This window comes from Diadema setosum, chromosome 4 (assembly GCF_964275005.1).
Source record: "Diadema setosum chromosome 4, eeDiaSeto1, whole genome shotgun sequence".
Classification (NCBI taxonomy): domain Eukaryota; kingdom Metazoa; phylum Echinodermata; class Echinoidea; order Diadematoida; family Diadematidae; genus Diadema; species Diadema setosum.
The window spans coordinates 22,409,387-22,435,037 of record NC_092688.1 but is presented as its reverse complement, the minus strand read 5'-3'; the positions used below and the strand labels follow the sequence as shown (position 1 = coordinate 22,435,037).

At 39.3% G+C, this 25,651-nt stretch overlaps 2 protein-coding genes across 2 annotated transcripts; one reads left to right on the top strand and one right to left on the bottom strand.

The window, feature by feature from the left end:
• Nucleotides 1–101: 101 nt before the first annotated feature.
• Nucleotides 102–10,608, top strand: LOC140227017 (peroxisomal succinyl-coenzyme A thioesterase-like). Its single transcript, XM_072307450.1, has 4 exons — nucleotides 102–200; nucleotides 1,624–1,704; nucleotides 5,515–5,650; nucleotides 8,638–10,608. The coding sequence occupies exons 1-4, from the start codon at nucleotides 162–164 to the stop codon at nucleotides 8,784–8,786; spliced, it is 405 nt and encodes a 134-aa protein (XP_072163551.1). The 5' UTR covers nucleotides 102–161; the 3' UTR covers nucleotides 8,787–10,608.
• A 5,189-nt stretch (nucleotides 10,609–15,797) lies between these two features.
• On the bottom strand, nucleotides 15,798–20,232 carry LOC140227015 (uncharacterized). The gene is made up of 2 exons (XM_072307447.1): nucleotides 20,080–20,232; nucleotides 15,798–19,025 (listed from the first exon to the last, which is right to left on the bottom strand). Exon 2 carries the CDS (start codon nucleotides 19,020–19,022, stop codon nucleotides 15,885–15,887), a length of 3,138 nt encoding a protein of 1,045 aa, XP_072163548.1. The 5' UTR covers nucleotides 19,023–19,025; nucleotides 20,080–20,232; the 3' UTR covers nucleotides 15,798–15,884.
• Between the last annotated feature and the right edge of the window lie 5,419 nt (nucleotides 20,233–25,651).

Sequence of the window (25,651 nt, the reverse complement as noted above, 5' to 3'; positions counted from 1 at the left end):
CCTAACAATTGCGGAAAAATTCAATTTCAGAGCACAGGGTTTGACTGGACAGATATACAACGGAGAAGATGGCTTGATGTATTGCACAAATACTCACGACTATGACACTCCCCCTGGGGAAATTGCGACTCCAGTGAGTGGTAACGTTAGCGGTGATTACAATGATGGTGACGGTAACGGTGATTGTGACAGTGATACTGGTAATGATGATAATGTTAAGACATGTTCCATGACATTTGCTCCTGCGACAATTGCTTCTATGAAATATCTGCACGCTATTCAAAGCCAAACATATATTCTACAAAAAACATAACCCTAACCCTTTTCGTAATCCTCGCATCAAACAAGACCTAAAACCCTACTATAACACTTACCCTAACCACAGAGAAAATAAGACCGGAGAAATTGTCACAGGAGCAAATGTTGTGTCACTGTTTGTGACATACTTAAAAAACAAACAAACAAACAAGCAAACAATCAAGCAAACTGTCGTGACAAGAGGATTGTCATGATTGTTTTCATTACAGTGCACTCTTGCTATATAATGAACACGGTTATAGTGAAATTCCGGTTACAGCAAAATAAAAATTCAGGCTGCAACATATATCTTTTTTTTTTTATTGTTATTGTTAATTTGTCCAGCTGTAACAAAATTTCAATATAAACAGAAGAAAACTGACCAGAAATGAATATAATATATTAGTGGAGAATTAAGCAATGAAAATGGAATCCTTTTTTCTTTGTTCGATTTTCCACTAACAAATTTTATAATTCATTTCTGATCAGTTTTCTTCTATGAATATAATTTATTAGTGGAAAATTATATTCATTTCTGGTCAGTTTTCTCCTGTTGACGTTTGTTACATACTCAAAAAGCTGCATCACTTCTGAGATTCCTCGCATTTATCCCCAAGTTGAATTATCCTTTGGGTTTATGCCAGGTTCAAGTGTGTGCACGTGTGTCTGTGTCACGCACAAACACACTGCTATAGCTTCTGACCATTTGAGCACTGAGAATTGAGGGTTTCTGGGACGAACACTGAACTAGGGCTGTCTATAGCTCAGTCGGTAGAGCATCGGGCTAGCATCCGGAGGTCTCGGGTTCAAATCGCGATGGAATCCCATTTTCTTTGCTCAATTTTCCACTAGGAAATTTCAATATAAGGAAAGAAAAGTGCTGGTCCCAAGGACATTGTTATAATGGGAGTCCACTGTATTCATCAGGAAGTACATAGGCCCTATATTCCTCTTCATTAGTCAATAGATTGACAGACAAAGCACACGCCTGTCTGAAATGGAGTGTCAGTAGGACTCTGCAGCCAATATATGAACTGTGTTTTCTGTCATACTTTTGATTAAAATACAAGTGAACAGATGAAACTTTCTGCCTGTAATATTGGCTGAAATCTCTACAAAAAAACTGTGAAGAGTCAGATTATGTGTTAGTGTTATTCTATCTTCATTAATCTTTATTAATACAACGATATGATTCAGAACTGATAAGGATCAATTTCATTCACTCTTTGATACATGCATTGCAGTTGGAGTGTTGTCGTTGAAAGTTTTACCCGCTTTGATTGTAAACAGTGTCTTGTGTCTTTGGTTTTCTGAATGTGTGTACAGGTGGAAGATATCAACATTCCCATGCTGTTCCTCATCCCAGGAGATGACAGGTTCGTGCCATCAGTGAGGCACTCGAACAGGGTGAGTAGTCTTGCTTCAAGACTTATCAGTCTCGCATCTGTGTGCATTGAATAATTTCCTTGCTGTCTTTTATCTCACCTCTTTTTAGCTCACCTGAGCCAAAGGCTCAAGTGAGCTATTGTGATCGCCCTTCGTCCGGCGTCCGTCGTGCGTCGTCCGTCGTGCGTAAACTTTTTACATTGTCATCTTCTTCTTGAAAACCCCAAGACCGATTTCCATCAAACTTGGCAGGTAGCATCCCTAGGGGGTTAGGAATTTAATTTGTTAAAATGGGCACCATGCCCCTCCCAGGGGGCCCCCAGGGGGGCCCAAACCCCCCAAAATTAAGGAATCTGTAAAAATCTTCTTCTCTAGAACCAGAAGTGATAGAGCTAAGTTAATACTATGAGTTAGTACATTGATGACTGTAGTTTCAAGTTTGTTCATGGCAGAATCAGGGGTGCCCCCCTTGGGACCCAGGGGAGGGGGGTGGGGAGCGGTCCTAATGGGGCCTAAATTGTACATTTTCATCTTCTTCTTGAGAACCCCATGACCCATTTTCACCAAACTTGGCAGGTAGCATCCCTAGGGGGTTAGGATCTCAATCTGTTAAAATGGGCACCATGCCCCACCCAGGGGGCCCCAGGGGGCCCCAAACCCCCCAAAATGAAGAAATCTTTAAAAATCTTCTCTAGAATCAGAAGTTATAGAGCTAAGATAGTACTATGAGTGAGTACATTAATGACTGTAGTTTCAAGTTTGTTCATAGCAGATCCAGGGGTGCCCCTCTTGGGGGTGGGAAGGTCCGAATGGGGGCCTGAATTGTACATTTCATCTTCTTCCTGAAAACCTCATGATGGATTTTTGTCAAACTTGGCAGGTAGCATCCCTAGGGGGTTAGGATCTCAATTTATCAAAATGGGCACCATGCCCCACCCAGGGGCCCCCAGGGGGCCCCAATCTCCCCAAATTAAGGAATCTTAAAAAGATTTGGGCCTTTTTATGCCTCCGCCACGAAGTGGTGCTGGAGGCATTATGTTTTCGGGTTGTCCGTCCGTCCGTACATCTGTACGTCCGTACGTCCGTCCGCATTCGTTTACGCGATAACTTGAGAAATATTGACTGGAATTTTACCAAACTTGGTCCAAGTATAAAGTATGATGGGGCAATTACTTGATTAGATTTTGGGTGAAATCGGCCAAAGGTCAAAGGTCAAGGTCAAATCATGAAATTGTATCCGTTTACGCGATAACTCAAGACTGGATCGAGCAAATTTCACCAAACTTTGTCCGAGGATGATGTATGATGGGACAATTACATGATTAGTTTTTTTAGTGAAATCGGACAGAGGTCAAAGGTCAAAGATCAAGGTCAAATCCTAAAATTTATCTGTTTACGTGATAACTCAAAACTGGATGAAGTAGCTTTCACCAAACTTGGTCCAAGGATGATGTATGATGGGGCAATTAGTTGAGGAGATTTTAATGACATTGGCAAGAGGTCAAAGGTCAAATGCTAAAAATGTTGCTATTTCCCCCATATCTATGCAATGCCAGAAGGTATTTTATTGAAACTTGGTGTGGATATGTATTACTGCATAAAGATTCTCCAGAGAGAGTTTCATGTCATAAGGTCAAAGGTCAAAAGGTCAAAGGTTAGGTGAAAATGTTGCAATTTCACTTTTCTCGCAAATGGTTTAATGTATCTTCATAGAACTTGGTACATATGCATGTACTGACTGGCAGGGATTATCTAGGGAATTTAGGGGTCAGGGGTCAAAGGTCAAGGTCAACTCCTCAAAATTTTATTGTTTCCCTCATATATACTAGTGTATATTCAATGCTTGCATTATTAGTTTTAAAACTTAATATATACATGTTGTATTACCTAATGGAGATTCTCTGGGAAATTTCCAGCCAGAAGGTCAAAGGTCAAAGGTTAAGGATCAAAGGTCAGGTTTAAATGAAAAAAAAAATCTATTTTGTACTGTAATTACACTCTTTCTTCATACCTTGAAAATTACTCAATGCATAAACTTATAACAGGGTCGGTCAGAAGTCAAGTAAAAATCCTCAATTCCCCAAATATGTGTACCTGCACTCTTAGACAATTATAGCAAACCCAGTTCAAGGAAAGTGAACATTCAATACATTTCTGACAAACCTGTCATATATCAGTATTTTGCCAGTTAGGTGAAACTGTCATCACACATTGTGAAGACATTGTACTATACACCTACAGTTGAACCTCTCTTATCTGGCCTCCCTTTATCCGGATCTCTCTATTATACGGACGCAATCTCGCCGTGATTTTTTTTTTCTTTTAATAATTACGGGAGGAAAGGGGGATTCCCAACTCCTTGAGAACTCCTACACAAACACACATGAATTACATATTACTTCCAACATTAACATACACCTCTATTTTGGGGTCTGTTACTGAGTGTAACAATGAAAAGGTTGCAGTATACACATTACTACATGTGGTACTACATGGGCTACATCAGTACATGTGTATGTATATGTACATGTATAAAGTATTGAGTCTCGCGTATCCGGCCAAATCCCTTATCCGGATGAGCCCCGGTCCCGACTTGTCCGGATATGAGAGGTTCAACTGTATTGGGAGAATCATGCATTATGGCGGAGGCATCAGTCGCCATAGCGACATTTCTAGTTTTTTATTGTACATTTTCATCTTCTACTTGAGAATGCCTGGTCAAATTTTAGTAGAGCTGTGAATAATTTAGATTAGTGACTGCGTGAAAGGTGAACTTGCGATACTCAGGTGACCGCTAGACCCGCGGGTCTCTTGTTAATACAACCTAGAGATTTTATACAATGATAAAACCTTCTCACCGAAGGAAGGAGCACATTTTGTACTTTCAGTGGAGATTAAAGTGAGGAATAAAATTATAGGGATGATTATCAATGCAACAAGAACAGAAATCCCACCTATTGCACACACAGACACACATATACTGTATACACCATTTGCACTGGGGTTTTGATCGTCGAGAATTATGCAAATTTGGTGCTATTCACTCAGGTCCAACATGAATGCACACATACATTTCTTGGTCCATTACTGCTGTACTCTAGTATTAATCACAAATTCAGCCAGTTGCAAAATTGTCCGGATTTGCAAATACATGCAATTGGATTTGCTAGTAAAATATATGGCTCATACAGTGAGAGCAGCCATTGGAAATGATGTCTAGTCTAGATTACAAACTCTAAATAGATTTGTAGTATCACTTGCTCTTTTAAATGTCACAAGACTTTAAGATTTGCACTGCTCTAACCTGATATGCAAAAACTTTGAGGAGCCATTTGCAGTCTAGGCTTTCAATGCTCAACAAAAGAATACCATCACGAGAAAGATGGCTGCATGGATTGCAACATCTAAACTTGAAAAGAAAACCTTTTTTTTTTTTTTTTGTCTGAGATCTAGATGAAAGCTGGTCAGGAAATCATATTGTAGCAGTTCAGATGTCATATGACATTTACCTGCGGATTAAAGTGTCTGGGAAAACTCATTTTGATTTCTTTTCTTACCCTAATGTCCACAACTCAAAATTCCTGCGAAGTGAAGCAAATGAAATCATTTAGCTATAAGGGAAGTGCATCAGTAGTGTAGCACTAGAATTGTCCTACATTTCCTTTTTCTTTCTTTTGCACTCAATGGAAAGAACGCGCATGAAGTAATACCTCATTCATTGTTTGCCTGGCACATTCTTTTTTTCTTTTTTTTTTGACAGTTTTTAGCATTCAATTTAGATGGAGTTAGCCCGGATATTTTTACATTCCTTCTTTTTCTCTCTGTTGATAGATGCTCACACGACTCCAGAATGTTGGAAAACATCAATTGTTTGAAGCTGTCTTCTTGAGAGGCACCGGCCACTTTGTGGATGTGCCATACCTACCACTCTGCAGGTTTTTTAACGTCTGTCCTGGTGCCAAAATAGGTGAGAATAATGCAAGGTTTTCCCATTGCAAGATAGGAAAAATGTAATGGGTTTTTGTCTTTGATGTGGTACAGAAAGACGCCTGCTATAACGAAGTCCTAGGGACCAGCAGTTTTCTTTTGTTATATCAAAATTTTGTTATAACTGAGCAAACTAGAAAAGCACTCAGAGAGCACAGACTTCCGCCAAGCCAGCAACTCAATTCCACCCTTGTAAACATGTATGCAATTTCCCAAAATAGAAGCATTGTTTATGTCATTGCAGGGCGCCTTGCCCGAGCAGAGCACGCACTTATGTAAATCTCCAATATGCACAGCTTGAACCCCAAGTTGGTTAACTTTTATGCCAAAAGATGCACAGCTTGAACCCCAAGTTTGTTAAAGACCTAATAAAATGGTTTAGGCATTTTTTTCTCAATGATGTAATAATATTAAATGTTAAATTCTAAGTAATTCTATGGTTGTGCGGGGTTTTTTACTGTTCTGAATTTTGTTCTATTTTGTTAACATAATGGATGCAATATCCTCGGTTTTGGAAAACTTGCTATACTTTCACCGCATGCGGCGCACTATCACTTCTAAATTGTGATGACGTCTAAGAACGGAGTCGTTCACGACCAGTCTAGCCGTAGCCAGCGAGCTGGCAAAGCTATGCTAGCGCAGCGCGAGCGCAGCGACAGCCGGCTGGCGGCTGCACTGTCATGCCTAGCGCTGGCGGGGGATCGAGCTAGCGAGCGCATAGCAGGTGCTGCGCTGCACTATTGTCATTGGCTAAGCCTTTAGACAAAAGAATATTTAATGATGCCAATGCCAATAATACAGATTACAACTGTGGTACGCTTGGATATCCATTATTTTCGGCAAACTCGTGAAATAGGCCCCACCACTGCGTGTCTGTACTAATAGTAATACTACGGGTAGTGCGGCGACTCGCCTGTTTCAGCCCCACCGTGTGGCGTTCATCTCGGTAGGTAAGCACGGCGGTGGGGCTGCCTTTGCACAGTGAATACTTGTGAATGCGGCGAAAATGACTTCATAATATGGCCCTCGGCTCGACTACTTTAACGGCCAATTTAACCATAAATACAACCCTACCTAACCCTAAACCCTAGGAGGACCTACCCTTGCTTGCTATAAACGCACGGGTACGGTGCACGCGCACTGCGGTGGGGCCTATTTCACGATAGCCCCACCACCACTGCATGTCTGTACTAATACTATGGCGACTCGCCTGCTTTATAGGCCTAGACCTACTCGTGAATCCAGCCCCACCGTGGCATTCATCAGTAGATAAGCACGGCGTTTGGGCTTCCTTCCACAGTATGATTTTTAGCATAAAACAAAAACTACTCGACCAAAATTGACGATCATTCTTGGTATCGTTTTTCTTAGAAAATGACGCATCTAAATTACTGATCATATTGCAGAAACTGACTATGGGAAACTGGTTAGGCCTTTTTTTTTTTTTTTTTTTAGCCAGGACCCACCCTGTAACAACATATCCCCCTAACCGTTAGGCGTTAGAGTGTAGCCTCTGTACTACTACCAAAGATTCTGCTATTACTACTTATTAGTCTACTAGACCTAGTGCCGTAGTGGTAATAGTACTACTACTAGTAGTAGTACTAGTAGATTACTACTACTAGTAGACTACTATAACTACTAGTAGACTGCTACTAGATCTACTGGACTACTAGACTACTACTGGTAGTTTAACTTGTAAGCTCCGGCCGACGGGCCAGGCCACGGCCGGGACGCTCCCGCTTGCTTGCTGGGGCCGGAGTAGCCGCTCACTTTGTGAGCGAGCTGGGCCCGTTCTTCTAATCTACTTACTAGACAGTTACAACTTACAATGTCAGTCATGTAGAATACAGTATATCCTTTCTAACGTTAAACTATATGGGGGCATACCAGACATACCACTCTGTATTTCCCAGGCGATCGTTTCCGTGAGGTCTATTCTCGGGCTTGGTGCCATGTTCATACGCTCTTGCACTGGCAGCGGGGGAGATGCAGCTGGTTCATATCGGTAAGGTGCAGCCCCACGATAACGTTCTGGTTCATCGGCTGCCTCTCCCTCCCCATCTTCCCTTTCAACTTCATGTGCCTCCTCTTCCTCTCCGCTATCGTCAGAGCTGCAGTCTTCATCATCATCATCAATGTCGAAGTTTACCCATATAGGGGAAGACATTATGCTCGAGGTACCAGGTATCTGTGCAAGCTAACTTAGTGATAATGTACGTGGTAATGCGTACATGTCGACAGTCAGTGTGTCGACCGGGAGCGCACATCCCGCGGGGCCCGGGCCTGGCCGGGCTAGCTATCGTGTACGCGCGTGTACCAAGCTAGTAATCTGAGTGCTTGTGCTGAGCGGCGTCTGCTAACTGAGCACACAGTTACAACTCCGTGCTTATACGTCATCAATCGGTTCAGGGGTGTTGGTCACGTGAAAAAAAAAAAAAAAAAAAAAAAAAAGGAACGACACTGACAACATATTTACATTGATAATCATGACATATATTTTACATTTCTTTTGCATATTAAAACATTTTGCAAGCATTTTATTAGGTCTTTAACCTTTATGCCAAAAGATGAAAAATCCTTCAGAAAATCCTGAAAAATTTCCAGATCACTACTAAAATTGAATGAGGTCTTCCTTGTGTCAGTATCAACTATTCATGCAAGTTTCATTTCAATCCGTACACAACTTTTTGAGTTACATTGTGTTTTGCAAACAGACAAACCAATGCCGATGATTACTTAACTCCCACCTTCCTTGACAGAGGTAATAAACAATAAAAAACATAGAGCGGATCATATTGTGACCTGAATTTTAACTATGTTGTAACCAGAATTTCATTATAACCGTGTTTGTTAAAACGGGAGTGCACAGTAGTGCCTATTTATATCTGTGTTGGTGCATGCATCCAACTATAACTCTTCCCATTATAATGCCCTATTCACTTGTTAATGTCCCTCTTGCCTCAGATCTAATCGCAACCTGTGGCGGTGATCCAAAGCTTCACAGTCGTGGTCAAGAAACGGCTTGGAGGAAGACTATCAACTGGTTCCGCCAACAGCTAGGGGTGACTGAAGTCTATCGCACAGACTGGCTAGACTCTGAACAAGGCCAGTGAAAAACGGTCTTTGACTTGTTCCCTTGCTCAATGATATGCTCTGCTGCAATAGTTTATCCAGACTGTTTAACCTAGACTGCAGCTTATTCCTGCCCTCAACCTTTTATCCTGTTGCCTATGCTAAGTAGTTTACATGTTTCATTACGTCATATGGAAATCAAGAACGTTGTTGTTTTGATCAACTCAGACACAGATTCAGGGAAATGTATTTGTACGTTAATATATATATGTGTACGTTAATATATGTGTATGTTAATGCATATTTTATTATTCCTTTCTCATGTATGCAGCTTAAATCATTGTGCTACCACAGTCTGTAGAAACAATTCCTGCCCTCAACCTTTTATCCTGTTGCCTATGCTAAGTAGTTTACATGTTTCATTACGTCATATGGAAATCAAGGACATTGTTGTTTTGATCAACTCAGACACAGATTCAGGGAAATGTATTTGTACGTTAATATATATGTGTACGTTAATATATGTGTACGTTAATGCATATTTTATTATTCCTTTCTCATGTATGCAGCTTAAATCATTGTGCCACCACAGTCTGTAGAAACAATTGCGGTATCATACACATGCTGTGAATGTTTACTTATCCATAACCAAACTGTAGGGAGATTTGTTGTATGGATGTCCGTGCACAGAACACTGCCAAGAACTGCTCACCGTGTGGCATAGTTTGTTTGCATACATTATCAGGTCTTGCCAACATTCCCATATCCAAATCGGGAGATTCCACACAGCAACCAGGGAGATATCTGTGTGTTAACATGCATTTCAGTGGGCAAAAATAATTCCCAAATCAGGGAGATTTGAATATTCTCTTATTCAGACGTGAACCGATTTTGACATTTTCAGGAAGACTCCTGCAGAATCAGGGAGACTTGGCAACTCTGCGATTATTCTCAGTTGTATTCCTCCATTTGCTTGTTGATGATTTGTGTGATTTTTAACACTTTCGTACTTTGTACAAGCTGAAGCTCCAGCGAAAGTGAAATGACTGTAATATTAGTACATACAATGTACACTGTAGTACATTGCATCAACTCTTTGACATGTGCAATGTGATATCTTGAGGTGCTAACAAGACAAGGAAGATTTGCACAGTTGTAGTATTCTGTGGAATACAGCTGTATTTGAAATTTTAAAGAACACTTGGAAAATGTTGATGAGAATATAATAAGTAGAATGGCTAATCAAAAACAACAACAACAAAACAACAAAAAACAAACATTTCTCTACAAAGTTTTTTGTCAGGATTGATTATAATGATACAATCTGTACATTGCTGAATATTTCTATGTTTTGTATGTTTTGCTTGCTAAGTTGCACAAAAATAGAAAATATTTTTATGAAGAGGAATTATATTAAGTTTCATTTATGAAAGGATCTAGTCCTTACTATTACCTGTGGCAATTCTCTTTATACAGTAGGTCCTACAAGTTGTATGTACTTTCATTAAATCATTCTACACACCTGTAGTCTTTCATACAGTGCTCAGGGACTTTGCAGAAACTATGTTACAACTGTAAATTTATAACTTTTGAATAGATTGTCCGATTTTCATCACTTTCACGAATGTGTTCTACTGATACTGCTGCATGTGCACCATTATCTCAATCCTGAACGTTCTTTGAGGTGCATGAATCATACTTAGTGTATTACCAAATGATCCCTATGCACGATATTTTGTAGGTGTACAAATAGTTTACACAATGTCTTTTTTAAATATGAATCCTATTACATGTGTACAGTGTAATCAGGATAAACTTCATATATATGGCAACCACTCAGAAGCAGTTGAAATGTATGTTGATCTATCTATACAATAAATCATGCTTACTGTGTACACTATTTGCCAATTGTATTTTATGGTTGTACATGTGTACATGCATTTTGTTTGTGGCTGCAGTGTACATTGTACATAAGTTGGACATTTATGCTCATATTTGTACACTGTACATATATTTACATGTAGGACTGTGTATACTGTACCAGTCTAAAATTGTGTGTATAATACCCGTTTTATCTGTTGAAACTTGAAATGCCAATTTGATTAGAGGAAAGAAAAAAAAAAGGCCTCTACATGTACAGTAAATAGACAAATTAGCTTATGAACAAACAAGGATTCGATAGCACCTGTAGATTTAAAAGAAGAATGCTAATAAAAAGTACAGGTAGGGATAGCAATTAGTGTACATGTACAGTTGATACTGTTGGTAGAATTGTACAAGTAGGGGCCAACATGTAGTAATGTCCTTTTACATTGTACATGTGCTTTGTTCTCGGGAAGCCAAATCAAATCTAGCACTACTGACAATATAATCCACCCTATTTTTCGCTATCAACATGAACAGTAGCAGGCCACTGAAAAATATAGTAAAGTAATCTAGTCTTATGCACGCATGCACACACACACACACACTAGCATACAAATATAGAACAAACACACAGACACAGATGCACCCATATCGAGAAAAAAAAAAGAAAAAAAAAAGATATTGTACATGCATTGTATATATGTGACCTTGCACCACAAAACAAAAAGTCGCCAGACATGAAATTTTAGTGAAGAGCATATTCTGAAAGAACAGACTTTAAGCTTTAAAATGATGTATAACTCAAACCAAACGGACTCTCCTAACCTATCTAAATATTGGAAAGAAGGCACACATTCCGAAAAAGTGTGAACTGAGAAAAGAGGCTCTGAAGTACAATGTCCATTCAAGAGCTTAATCTTTACCAAGCCGTGCTGACTGTGTGATGAAAGGGACAAAAAAAAAAAAAAGGATGTACACCACTGGAGTAACAACAATGAAGGGATTATCAGATTAAACTGAAATTGAGCATGCTTTACTAACACATTCTATCCTTAATTAATGCTAACTTTCTAAGGAGTAGCATCATCCTTTCAAAAGTTATAGAAGTTGAAAGTGAAGAGTGTGTACAAGGTTTTTAAGAAATGAAGGGGACTCTAAAGACACACCTAATCACAGTATTCTGCCCAAAAATGTTCGAGATAAACTGCTAAAAAACACACTTTCCTGCCCGTTTTATGATCCCAAATTGAAGCATAATGTAGAAGAAGACTTGCTCTTTCAGAAAATATGAAAAAGTCAAGATCGGCTCTTATGGCCCATTTCACCTGCAGTATTTTCAGTCCTCACACAAAATCAGTGTGTGCAACTTTTTGTTCGTTTTGTGATGCACGGTCACATGGTGTTATGCATACATACGACATGCAGTACAAACTCTTGTTTCTTACGTACTGATACATGTACAGTGCAAATTTCAACTTACTCCAGAAGGTTTAACTAATTCCTGGCTTCCTTTCTTCCTCTTACTTCTATAATACTGCACAATCAAAGAAATCTGTTCCTCTACCCCCTTCAATGAAAGTACTTTCTTGAGGTCCTCTTCTAGACAGGATAGAGGAGGCCATGATTTCCTTGTTACTCACATCCTTCTTCACATGCTATTCTTACAGACAATATACAGCATGAACTTCAACCTTGGTCCAGTTAGAAACAAGAGTCACAGCCAGTGTATGTTAAGTCACCGAGGGCATTTTAATTTGTGCAAAGCAAGCCATACCAGTGTATACATTACAATGTACATATGTACTCATAATACATAACATGCAAGGTGTGGTTAACCCGTTGAGGACGAGTCCTGAGTATACTCGGGCAGGTGTGTATGGGAATTGCATGTTATAGCAAAATCAGCCCGTCCTCAACAATATTACAGGCGGATTTTAATACACAAAGTTTTACATTGTATATACAGTGTACAGTGGAAACCAGATATAAAGAGATCTGCTATAACAAAATACCTGATATAACAAACTAATTTCTGTGGTCCCAATCCATTTATTTCCTTTGTTTTGTATTGTTTTTGACTGCACGTACATGTACTTATAATAACAAAATATCTGATATAATGAACACATTGTCTTGGTCCCATGGAACTTGTAACACGGAGTTTCCACTGTACGTGTATTTAATTATGTGTGCAAAAGTTAACTATGTGTGTTCACTGGTTTAGATCATTAGCACCACACCATCACTGTAGCCAGTACACACTGTACAATCTGTATGAAAATGGCATAAGATGTGTCTTATATATCCTTATGTTACTTTCAGGTTGTGTCTCAGATATAGACTCTATTTCCGCAAATACAGTATCTTTACCATACACATAACTACTTCTGAGCCAAGCCTTACATACTGTACATTTTACTTTTATTAATACACATACATGTACAGTACACAGTTTTGATTTTGCTTGCTCTAAATGAGGTCATGTGACCACTTTAGCCAGTCAAGGATGTACTCCAACCAAATGGATACTGAAATGTATAAACTTGTGTAATGTATCATCCTCTCATATAAGTGACAGTGATTAGTTTTATTTGAATGAGACAAGGTGATGTAGCATTGTATCATTTCCAATGACCATGCTGACTCAGTTTGAAAACAAACAGAAAAAAAAAAATCACACTTTAGTGACTGAGCAGCTATACACAAGTACACATTGTACATATACTGTACATGTACATGTTTGAATGGCTGATAAAACATACATTTGAACATCCCATACAAAATTTGTGAGAATTATATGCTATCACTACTTACTATGTTATGAGCACATAAATATTACTCATCAATAATACACTGTATATGACATTCCTTGGTAATATATGTACATATACTTGAACACGTTTTCTCCATGAGACAATACACGTATTCCCTCATCGCTGTGTGCTTTAAGAAAATGTAATCTCTTTGGGACAAAATAACCTGCACGGGGATGTCAAGGGCTATTAAAAAGGCAACATCTGTATGATATGCCACAAAGAGAATAAGTGGGAGCCAGGCTTCTATAAAAGTTACATCATGGCGCATCCACAGACAGGTAAAAACTCCTTTGGCTTTGTTAACTGTAATGGGACAGCCTGAAAAGGAGAGTATATTGGAATTGTACAGTGGTTGATGTGACTCAAGTTTGTTTTTATGAGACTTGGCTTTGTTAACTGTAACGGGACAGCCTGACAAGGAGAGTATATTGGAATTGTACAGTGGTTGATGCAGAGACTCCAACCCCAAGCACCTTCTGATCTGGAGATTCTCCCGCCCGAAACCCCTAGCAAACGGGAGACTAAAGTTGATGCGTGCGAAGTTCCTAGGGTTCTAGATGCTCTCTGGTGCTATCTAAGGCTTATTTTTTTTTTCAACATACGATAGTAATAAGTAAGAAATCCTTTCCAACGGGAGACACAGAGCCAGGGCGGGAGAAATTAAATCTCAAGCGGGAGAACGGGAGATTTTGCAAAAATGGGTTTTTGGCGGGAGATCTCCCGTCGAAAACGGGAGAGTTGGAGTCTCTGTTGATGTGACTCAAGTTTGTTTTTATGAGACTTTAAAGGAAGAGTTGGGTCACTTTGAGTCATGGTCCAGTTACAATATTACTTTAAGTGAAAGGGACTGAGATTTTTTCTTTACTTCTCCAATTCTCGATCCTGTAACAATGAAATACATACACATTTTCCCATATTTTTTATTTTTTATTTTTCACATAAATGCATGGTGGAAAAAAAAATCTGGATTTTTCTAAGACTTGAGTTAGACTACCTTTGGCTTATGACTTTCACGCATGTGAATCATATTGTATCACCTGTACATGAATACATGTACTGTAAAAGTGGAAATTTTTGCAGTGTTGAAATTTTTGCGCATTTCGCGCAACCAGAAACAAGCGCAAAAATAAAAGCACACGAATATTTTTGCATGCCGTATGTTCCAGTGGTTGATGTCTTTATTCTGCGGAATTAAAAACACGCGAAACTCTTTTCGTCTGGCCAAATGCGAAAAATTAGTTGCGCGAAAATATCCACTTTTACAGTAATACAATATAATCATCAGCAAGTCCCTTGTCTACATGTATATGACTAGAATCCAGCCTACAATGAGTGTAATTTACCTGAAACTCAAGGCATGCATGGTTTTATTTTCATTGTATACACATGAACACACATATCTCTCTCTTTCAAATGGGTGTAGGAAATTAATAGCCAAAATAAATCAAACACAGATATCTTTTTTTTTTTTATGTCAGACCCAGCCACCTGTCTGGAGTCAGCCTTTTCTGAGAGGAATACTTGGTGGAGATGACAAAGTTTAGAGTCTGTATACATTACGAGTCATGTTCCAACTAGGCTCTAACTTACGTAATTGACCCGCACATGATACACTGTAATTGCCCGAAGGTTCCAGCCTTAGTGTCCCATTGGATCCCACCAATTTAAAGTCGGGAGTTTACCAATTTAAAAATCCTGGTCTAGTACAAAAGATCATTGTTAAGAGTCACATTTTAGCACCACAAGTAATCATAACGTACCTGGCATAGAGTCAGTGTGGGACAGTGTTGTATACATTGTGTATGCTTTCACTTAGCCATAAAGATCACATGCTCATTAGACATCCATAAGACTGATATCCAGAGATCATTTGCAAGATAACTTATTTTCAAAGCTCACTTATTCAATTGAATAATCACCATTTATTGATGATACAGTATACTGTACACGTACATTGAAGCTGTTGTGCATTTTCAGTGGACAAAGTATTAGCAGGTGTACAGCGTATTTGGTTAACTGTTAAGACTGCACACTGATGCATAGTACGGTGGTGTACCTTCAGTGCACTCTGTAAGACATACATGTATTGCATGGTAACCTCATAAAATTGTCACATGAAGTACAATTTATATACATGTACATGTACAGGCTGTACTGCTATTGAATAACAAAAACAAAACAAAAACTAAATAAAAAAAAGAAGAGAATAACCACACAATACAAAACAACAGCTTTAAGCACAGCAGGTCTACAGCTGTACAGTGGTTGAGTTATTAAATGCAATCTCTGTGTCGGCAGCCAGGTGTAAGTTGTCTGTTACCGTGGAAACTAATACTGTACACAATATCAATCCCCACCATGCAATTGTTTGCATTGACAACTACTACTGTAGTATCCCCAAGCTGCAGGTCACTCATAATACAAAACTGTATTGACAGTTACTTTGCATGAGTGGAGTTACGGAGACATGTCATCAAGTGTTGACAGCATGGTATCCAATCTCCAACACCTTTCTTTCCTGCTGCTAAGAACTCTTTTGACTACCTTCCCTCTTTTCACCTTCTTGCTCCTACCCCTCCCAGATCTCCCAAGCCAAGGAGTCTCTGTGAAGGCAGAAAACCTTTTGATTTTCTTTCCTCCAATGGCCCTCAATGGAGTCCCAGTCTGTTTTTTCTTGGGACTCTCGAAGATGGTCTCGAGATTTGCCATCTTATGCTTTTTCACGTCCATTCCTTTATTAAGGTAGAGTTGTTCGACCTTCTTGGTGACCTTGAAAGTCCCATCATTTGCACTAGGATTTCTCACAGCATCACTCTCAAATTCAGAGTGAGTATCTGTGCAATCTTTATCCTTTGAGCTTGTGACTGACTGTCCCTCATCAGTGTTAGTGGCTGTTGTTTCTGGGTCGTCATTCTCCTTGTCTGTGATTCTTGATGCTCTCTTTCTGGACGTGAGGGGGGTATCTTGCTTCCTACGGCCACAGGCTTTTGCTTGTCTTCTATTAGGCTGTACAGTACTTTCAGCAATGTATTCACCGACAGGCTTGTGCATGTCCACTCTTGAGAGAAACTGTGCACTGGCATCCTTGATGGCAGTGAAAGTGTCCTCTGCAACAGCATCTTTTGTCACAGAATCTTTCACAGCATCCAGGATTTCCAATGCATATTGGTCCTCTCCTCTACTTTTGATGGCCCTAGATCGCTTTTTCTTTGTTGGCACTTTTGTCTCTGGTGTCCTCGAATCCTTTGGAGAAGATTCTTGGTGTGCTTTCTTTGCTAATCTTACTGATCGCCTACGCTCATTGCCAGTATCTTTTTTCCCTCTTGAAGATTTTTTGGTGTCCTCCCTCTCAAAAGGTAGATCCCCAAGACTGTTGAAGAGATCCATGTCAAAGGGAGCATTCTGGACTGCCATCGTAACTGTAGGGATAGCATCAACAGTCTGTTCACAAGGCAAACATTCCTGTGTATATTCCATCATCATGGGAACAGACTCATCATCAGCACAGATGTTGTCCACTGCCAGTGCAGTGCCAGAAGCTTTTTCATAACTAGCTTTGACTTCCATGGTGTCCACTAAATCTGTGTCAGCAATTTGATCTTCTGTCTTTCTGCTCTCATCAAACACTGTCACGTGAACCTGTGACTTGCCATCAAGCTCTAGTAGTGGAATGGAGACGCCGCTGAGACGTGCTGACTTCCTGCGCCCAGATTTCTGCTTAGGGGTCTTGGCAAACTGACTAGAACCAAATAAATCTCCAGGCATCCACTCATCTCCCAATCCAAAGTCAGCAAAGTCAGCCAAGAAGGTGTTAGTGCATGCACTTTGAGCACTGACTGCCTCCTTGTTAACCTCTTGACTGTGTGGTTCATCAGGCACTTCTTGGACTTTCCTCTCAAGCCTGACAGACCTTCGTCTTCCTCTTTTTGGTTTCTTCCTCATATTTCTTAACCCTGGTAGATTGCCATCAATCTGACCTACAGGCAGCTCACCTGGGTTCTCCCTCTTACTGTCACCCCATGACTGTTGCTGCCTACTTTCTGCCAGTACAGTGCAATGAATATCTCCTCTAAGTGCTGTCTGTGATTGTGAAACTTGTTGGCATGGAGCAGGCATGGCAACAGAGTCCTGCTCAACCACTGGATAAGGATTAGCAACAGAATCCGAATGACAGGTGACAATACCTGATGTGTCCTGTGCAAGCACTACTGACATTTTATCAGCTGGGTCGCTGACAGGCAAATCCACCTGTTTCATACTTTTTAATTCCATGAGTTCTCTATCATCCACCACTGTCTGGAGGTCATTGGGTATCATCGAGTCTCTCCGTGCAATCCTTACGGATCTCCTTCTTTGCATCTGAGGTTCCACCTTTTTCTTCCTTCTCCTTGAAGATGTAGCAGGTTGCACAGCACTGTGATTGCAGTCCTCGAGCACACTTTCAGCCGGTCTCTTCTCATTGATTCCATTTTCAATGTCCTTGTCTGGCAGCTCCTGTGGATGTGGCTCTGGTTGAAAACTCTCATCGCTAACTTTCTCCCCTGGACACTGGAAAGGGTCCTCCATACTGAGGAAAGCTGCCAATTGATTTTCAATAACATCCTGTGGGATGCCCATGGACTTTAGAGTAGAGTTCACATCATCTCGTTGCAAACTTGGTGACTCCATGTGGGATGTGCTTTGGAGTTCAGCATCTCCTTTGTCTATCCCTAAGCAAGGCTCCATCGTCTCATCCATCCGGGTGACTGACTTGGCTTCTTCAACCTCACTATACATCTGCATCTGATTTGAATGCTCACTGTTACTAGAAGTGACAAGAGACTCACAAACATGTTCTTCTTGTTTGTCTGTCATTTCAGTTGACACCCTATCTTGAATGCAGTCAGAACTGTTATGACTGTACAAATCATCACCCTCACATCTTGACTTCACAAGGGGATAGCTTTCAGCTGTGTATTCTTTCTCTTTATCTCTATACCTTTCTTCGTAACATTTTACATGGTATTCTTTTACATTACTGAAATCATTTAGGTTTTCACAGCTCATGTCTTCATATGAAGCACTATAACTTTCCAATACACAGTCAGATACCGTGTCCATTTTCCCATTGAGGGATTCTGGATCTAAACCATCCTCATTTACAACACTACCTGGGCTCTGATGTGGTGTGGCAACTAATACATGCCTGTACTCACTTGAATCATTTGGGTTTGATCTTAAAGAGTTTGGTAGTTCTTCTTCATTGTTGTGGGCAATCTTGCTGTCCAAAAGGCTATCATCAACATCATCCATGCATGGAGACTTGCTATAAGAATCTGCAGCAGCACTCCCTCTTTCCTCCTGAACTGATGTACTGAAACTTGATGTGTTGTTGAACGAGTCGTCAAAGTGTTCCCGGTAGATGACTGCACCTGGGGGAGTCTCGTAACAGTCAAAGCTCATCACAAAGCCATTCAAGGAATTGTTCAAGCCGAGGCCACCAGTAGAGCCCTCCTCCATGGTCTGGTCTGCAAGCATCTCCCAGCTCTCTGGTGTAGCAAAGCACTCTGGCTGCTTGGCTCTGCCCAGCGGTGTCTGTGAAGGCTGTTCTTCCATCTTCTGTAGATTTTTTTTTTTTAAACAACCAAAGAGAGAGAGAGAGAGTGTGTGTGTGTGTTTGTGTGTGTGCAAATTAGCTTTTAGTGTTCCTACACAAATACATGAAAAAAAGCTTTGCTGGAGAAACATAAAATATACCCGGGAAACACATCCAGAATATTTAGATTGAAAAGAAAGAGTGTCATGTGTCAGTGCCACATTGTTATAACCTCCCTCTGCATCTGAATCCTCTTCTCTCCCTGTCCTCTTATAATCAGCAGTAACAAATCGCCTCGAGACCATATTTTTCTGAAGTTCTCAGCACTGAGGAATAATATTGCCTCAAGGGGAAAATATAACTCCAAAGAGAATTGTTAACCCGTTCCTTGCGCAGTTACAGAAACCTGGTATACAAGGTTCCCGTGGGATCAACTGATATACGGGAACCTGGTATACTAGGTTCCGAAGATGAAGACAAGAGTGCCTGCTTTCCTGAAATAAAATCATGTTTCTTTGTGTTATAATACCCCACAAAATGGGTTTAATGAAAAGATTAGAGTTTATTCTGTTAGCACTTGTTCTTTTTCTGTTCACAAAATGCACATATCACAGTATTATTTACCCTTTTTTCGGATTTAGTTTGCGCTTGATCTGCTATTAAACTTGTATGAACATGTACAGCTGTACATAAGCGATTAAAGCTGAGCTCACTAGATTTCTATGTTCGCTGACCCCAGTCATTCCATTCAGGAAAACTCTTGAATCATAATGTTTTGTACGTATACCTGATGTGCTGTCACTGCTTGAAATGATAACAACTTTGATCCTTGCTGTATTTAGTGAATGTTAAGTGCAATCATCACACAGCATTTAAACTGAATACATTGTATTTAATATATACATTTCATTAAAGCATCCCATACAGTGACAGTAGTAAATAAAAAATCATGTTGTTTCAGCACACAAGACATCATACACAATAAAATAGTGTAAAAAATTTAAACCCAAACAAGCAAAAGAGTGTCTTGCTATTCATGCTTGAAAATGAATTGAATATATACAGCGTATTACGCACCGTGAATGTTACAATCGGTCCTTCATCTGCTGAAGAGGAAATGTGTTTTGCCAAAAGTGTGAAGAGCACATAGGATTCGAGGCCTATTCCTCCCAGTCATGGAAACTGATTGGAACCAGACTCCTTCAACTGACTTGATGTACAGTAGTCATGTCGTCCTGTAGAAGATAATGACAAGATACAAATTTTACAATGTAATAATGTAAGATTTGTTTGTGACGTCAAATTGTGAGGGGATAGTTTCTTAATCTTAAACTTAGAGATAAAGATGAAGTGCATCAAGTAATAAGGAGTCATACACCCGTGTATAAAGAGGAAGAGAAAGTTTCATTAAAAATGGACATGGAAAGAGTTCCTTTAGGAACAGTCACCCAAATGAATTAGAGTCTAGAACTAATGTAGGCACATCTGGTCATATACTGGCCTACTCTTGTTAGCTTACGCATGCATGCATACTTAGCATGCCTGCATGCACATTTGACAGAGACATTAGTGGAGTATTTACGAGTTTTGGGTGGCTGTGCAAAAAGTCACTCTTGCCATGGACACTAAATGAAGCGAATCGATGAATTTGAAAGTGTGACTGAGATGTGAAGTACAATCATAAGTTCACAGTAAACTAGAAAAGCACTCTGAGAGCGCAGACCTCCACCAAGCATGCAGCACATTTTCATCACCGATCTTGTTCTTCCATAGAGATTACCGGTAGTGATTCCCAGCCATACATTGTACGTACGTATCATGCTGAAAGTCGCCCAATTTCCCAATATAGAAGCCTTTTGTTACGTCAAAAATTTCCAGCTGCGCGATGCGCCTCGCATTAGCAGAAATTAGAGCATGCACTTTTACAGTGCGGATATGAAAACCTCAAAACTGCGCAGCTTGTACTCCCAAGTTTGTTGACGGGCAAGTCCAAGATAACGTGCACGTTACGTATGGGACATTCAGAGACTTTTATGACCTGAAAAATAGTGTTAATGGCCTTTGATCATATTGAACTTTATCCTGGTGATTGATATCTTCGAGAAGTATAATCATGTAAAAGATGGAGAAAAATGACCTTCACAATTATATTCTAGAAGAGAAAATATGTGCCGTTACGTATGGGACCAGAAAAATTTTGTTTTTTTGAACATTTTTTTCAACCTCAAAACTCTCGGAAAGTATTTCATTCTACAACTTGTAACTCACTGTGATGAAAGTCATAACACTCAAGATTATCAGAGGTAAGTTTCATGTCATGAGGCAAAAAGCTGTAATTACAGGTTCGAATTAAAGACAGACATGACGTGTTACGTATGGGACAGTTACGTATGGGATACTTTGTCCCCCATTCGTTTAGTGTTTGGAAAACCATGTTTATGGGTATTTTGCATAATTATTGAAGTAAAATCAGTTGAAACTACTCAATACTGATCCAGATTGTCAAGGAAACAATATTCCCCAAATATTTACCATCATAATTATATTCAATCATATTTTCATATTTTTATGACCAACCCGAGTGTGCATGCCCCTTGTCCCCCATTCGTTTAGTGTGTGGAGAACCATGTTTATGGGTATTTTGCAAATTAATTTTGTAAAATACCCATAAACAAATTTTTGCATTATTATTGAGGTAGAATCAGTTGAAATTACTCAAATACTAATCCAGATTGTCAAGGGAACAATATGCCCCAAATATTTACCATCATAATCTTTAATCATATTCTATATTTTTATGACCAACCTGAGTATGTATGCCCCGCATTTTTGTCAGGATAGTTACTACTAAAAAATCGAATAGTTAATAGTGTTTTAATACTTCCATTGATGAAGGACAGTTTGCCATTCAGTTTCAATAAAAACAACTGGACACAAGAAATATTGAATTTAATAAATATGCAATACCTGCTGCGTGGAACCCCAGTAATCGAGTGGATATACGATGTCTGTCTAGCAATCAGGTCATTGATTCAAGTCACACCTCGATATGTACATTGTATACCCATGATTTTTGTCATGGCTACAACTGAAAACTCAGTAAGGACAATTTGTTTATCACTTGCAATAAAAAAACAATGATACAAAAAACACTAATTTGAAGTAACATCTTCATTATCATCACATACATGTGTTATACAATGCAGCTACAATGTAGCTAGAGCTCTACATGGTGTGGTGAACAGTACCCAATATATACTTGTAGTTGAACTGCAATTTTTCAATATGCTTGTGTATTTGGTGTCAGTACCCTTTAAATCAGAGGTCTCTACTTAAAGGGACTGTACAGTTCTGGTTCAGATGGGAATTCTGATTTCAACTTTTACAAGATAATTAGCACTTCTTTCATGAAATATTTAAATAGCATACAATTCTAAGAGGAATTCAAAGTTAACATGACAAAAATCTGTTTTGAAATGGCTGAGATATCCAGAAACGTGGTGTCCTAACAAGAGGTGGATCACATTTTTTATTAGGACCACTTCATTTTACTTTTTATTTGTTTTTTGTTGTTGTTGATATCTCAGCCATTTCAAATTGGATCTCCATCAAATAAACTTTGAATTCCTCTAGTCTTAGAATTGTAATGCTCTTTAATAATTCATATAATTGGTTTCCAATCATCTCGTAAAATGTTGAAAACTGAATCCCCATTTCTACAAAAACTATACCATCCCTTTAATGCTGATTTTTATTGTGTATTTTGCCATCTCCCCCTACCCCTTTCTGAAAATTATTCAGTCAAGTACATGTATTGTTTCAAGTGTCTATAACTCAAAAGCAGCTGCAAAGTTGGGATGCTTTCTTCAGGATGATTGACCATTTGTGTACTGAGAGACCCTCGCAGCTAGCTACATGCATTCACATGCAATATGTATGAGGATGTCCCATACGTAACACATTTGTCCCATACGTAACATTATTTAATTGCCTAATAAAAAATAATTCTTTTACTGTTTTTTCTTTTTTCTATGGTATTTAACTTCTCTAAACAATAAATTAGAACTTTCCAAAAGGGCATTCAAATAACCTTAGAAATTTCAGAGAAAACCTAAAAAAATGACCTCAATTTGTTACGTATGGGACATCTCATGATAAGACACGAGCTAATTTGCATAATCATTTGCATAATCCCTACATTTTCATACCAAGTTAAACTATTTGATGAACTTCTTATGTCCACATATTAATCAAATATCATTTGCTTTCCTTTGAATAAATATGAATTTTTATAAATGTCCCATACGTAACGCTGTACTTCACATTTATGCAAATGAAGCCCTTGAAATTTGCATAAATTTACGTAATATCATTTTTTCCTCCATGGAAATCAAAACTTCAACTCATAAGCTTCAAAATGATACCAAACATGTCAATATTGAGCAAAGATGATATTTTGCCTTCTGAGGGGACCTGATCTTGGACTTGCCCTGACCCTACCTGCCAAAATATAAAAAATCCTTTATGAAATCCATAAAAATCCCCGGATCACCACCAGAATTTAATCATCTGTTACTTGTGTCATTCTCAAGTTTTCCTGTAAGTTTCATTCAAAGTTCTGTTCACAACTTTTTGAGTTATTTTGCACATGGACAAACCAACAAATGCCGAAGAAAACATAACCTCCGCCCTTGGCGTAGGTAGAGTAACAAACAGACAAAATGAAACAAAAAACTGATGAACCGTAGCTAGACCTACGATAGACTGTGGTTGTACTGCGTGTCATCATGATCATGTTAACCCTGTTGCAGGGCACTGTATTCGACATGTACGTGTTGGGGCCGCTGTTGCGGTTAGATCATGTGTACTAACCACACCACTGTGTTTGGGCCAGTGGCATTAATATTCAACAATGAATGAACTGTCTTTTAGCATCAACAACAACAAGAGTGTGGTGCGGTTACATGTGTACCATTTTACAACCGGAACCATCTGCGCATCTGGTAAGCATAAGACGTAAGACTAAGATTATTAAAGAAGGAGTCAACCTACATGTAACCCCCAGGGCGCTCCTTGTACACAGTTATATGCCAAGCGCTTTGCGTTCGGGCTGTGTTTCGCAGTTAGAGTCAGCCAAGATGCAACCGGTTAAATGCATAGATTAGATAACTCTTGATCCAAATAAGTTCCGATTCAAAATCCTACAGTAGATACATATCTATACACAGATGAACACACACCATTATTATACCAGAAAGGGCATACTTTACATATAAAAATCAAATCAATTGTGAAACTGGGTGCCTGGGATAGACTCTCTGACTCTATACAACTGTAGTTGATCCTATGCCCGTTTCGTGTAGACTAGCTAGGCCTACAGTAGGCCTACAGTAACTGTACGTCTACATTTGAGACTAAATTAATTTTACATGCAGAAAAATGGGACTTGGCGCTTACGCAATGTTTGCAAGCCAAATGAAGGCGTTCAGAAGTTTAATCGCGGAGCATGTACATATCGCATATGTACATTAGGCCGCAAACTGAACTACTGTATACGCCAAATATTTCGCAAGGTTCTTATTTTCGCGAATTTCGCGAGTCAGCTGCTATTCGCGAAATTAAAAACACGCAAAAATATCAACTCTAATGCCGATATGAATGTGACTTACGCGTATGGAACCTACATTTCTTCGTTAAGTACATACAGGACTCCAACATTACGAAGTTAACCATTCGCAAAACTGTCTGGAAGTCCCGATTCGCGAAAATTTAGACAAGCGAAATATATGGCATATACAGTATCACGGTCGCGAACCAGCGGACGCTGTACTGACTGGATCACGAGTATGTGAGTGGTCTTTTTTTACTATCTCGATGGACATTGGTCTTGCGATGGTGACAATGATGTAAATTGGTAGGCAAAATCGTGGAATCGGCCCCACCGCAGTGCGCGTGCACCCGTGTGTTAGCAAGCAAGGTTAGGTTAGGGTTAGGGTTTAGGGTTAATAGGTTAGGGTTGTATTTATGGTTAAAGGGAAGATAAGCCCCAGAGCAATGTGGATTGAGTGAAAGCAGCAACATTAGTAGAACACATCAGTGAAAGTTTGAAGAAAATCGGACAATCGATGCAAAAGTTATGAATTTTTAAAGTTTTGGTGTTGGAACCGCTGGATGAGGAGACTACTAGAGGTTATGACGTATGAGTGGACAACAATACAAAGAAAATATAAAGAAAATTCTACAAAAATCCATTTTTCATGAAAATTACAAATTCCATCAACTTGATATCGACATATGTTAAGGGTAGCAATTATTCCCCCTGCTTTCTGAAAGAGGTTGGTCCATTGCTCTTTCATGATTCTAGAAAAGTGAATTTTTGTTGAATTTCCTTTATATTTTCTTTGTATTGTTGTCCACTCATACGTCATATCCTCTAGTAGTCTCCTCATCCAGCGGTTCCAACACCAAAACTTTAAAAATTCATAACTTTTGCATCGATTGTCCGATTTTCCTCAAACTTTCACTGATGTGTTCTACTAATGTTGCTGCTTTCACTCAATCCACATTGCTCGTGGGGTTTATCTTCCCTTTAAATTGGCCATTAAATTAGTTGAGGGACTTTTGAGAGTCCTTCCGAGAATAAAAAGTT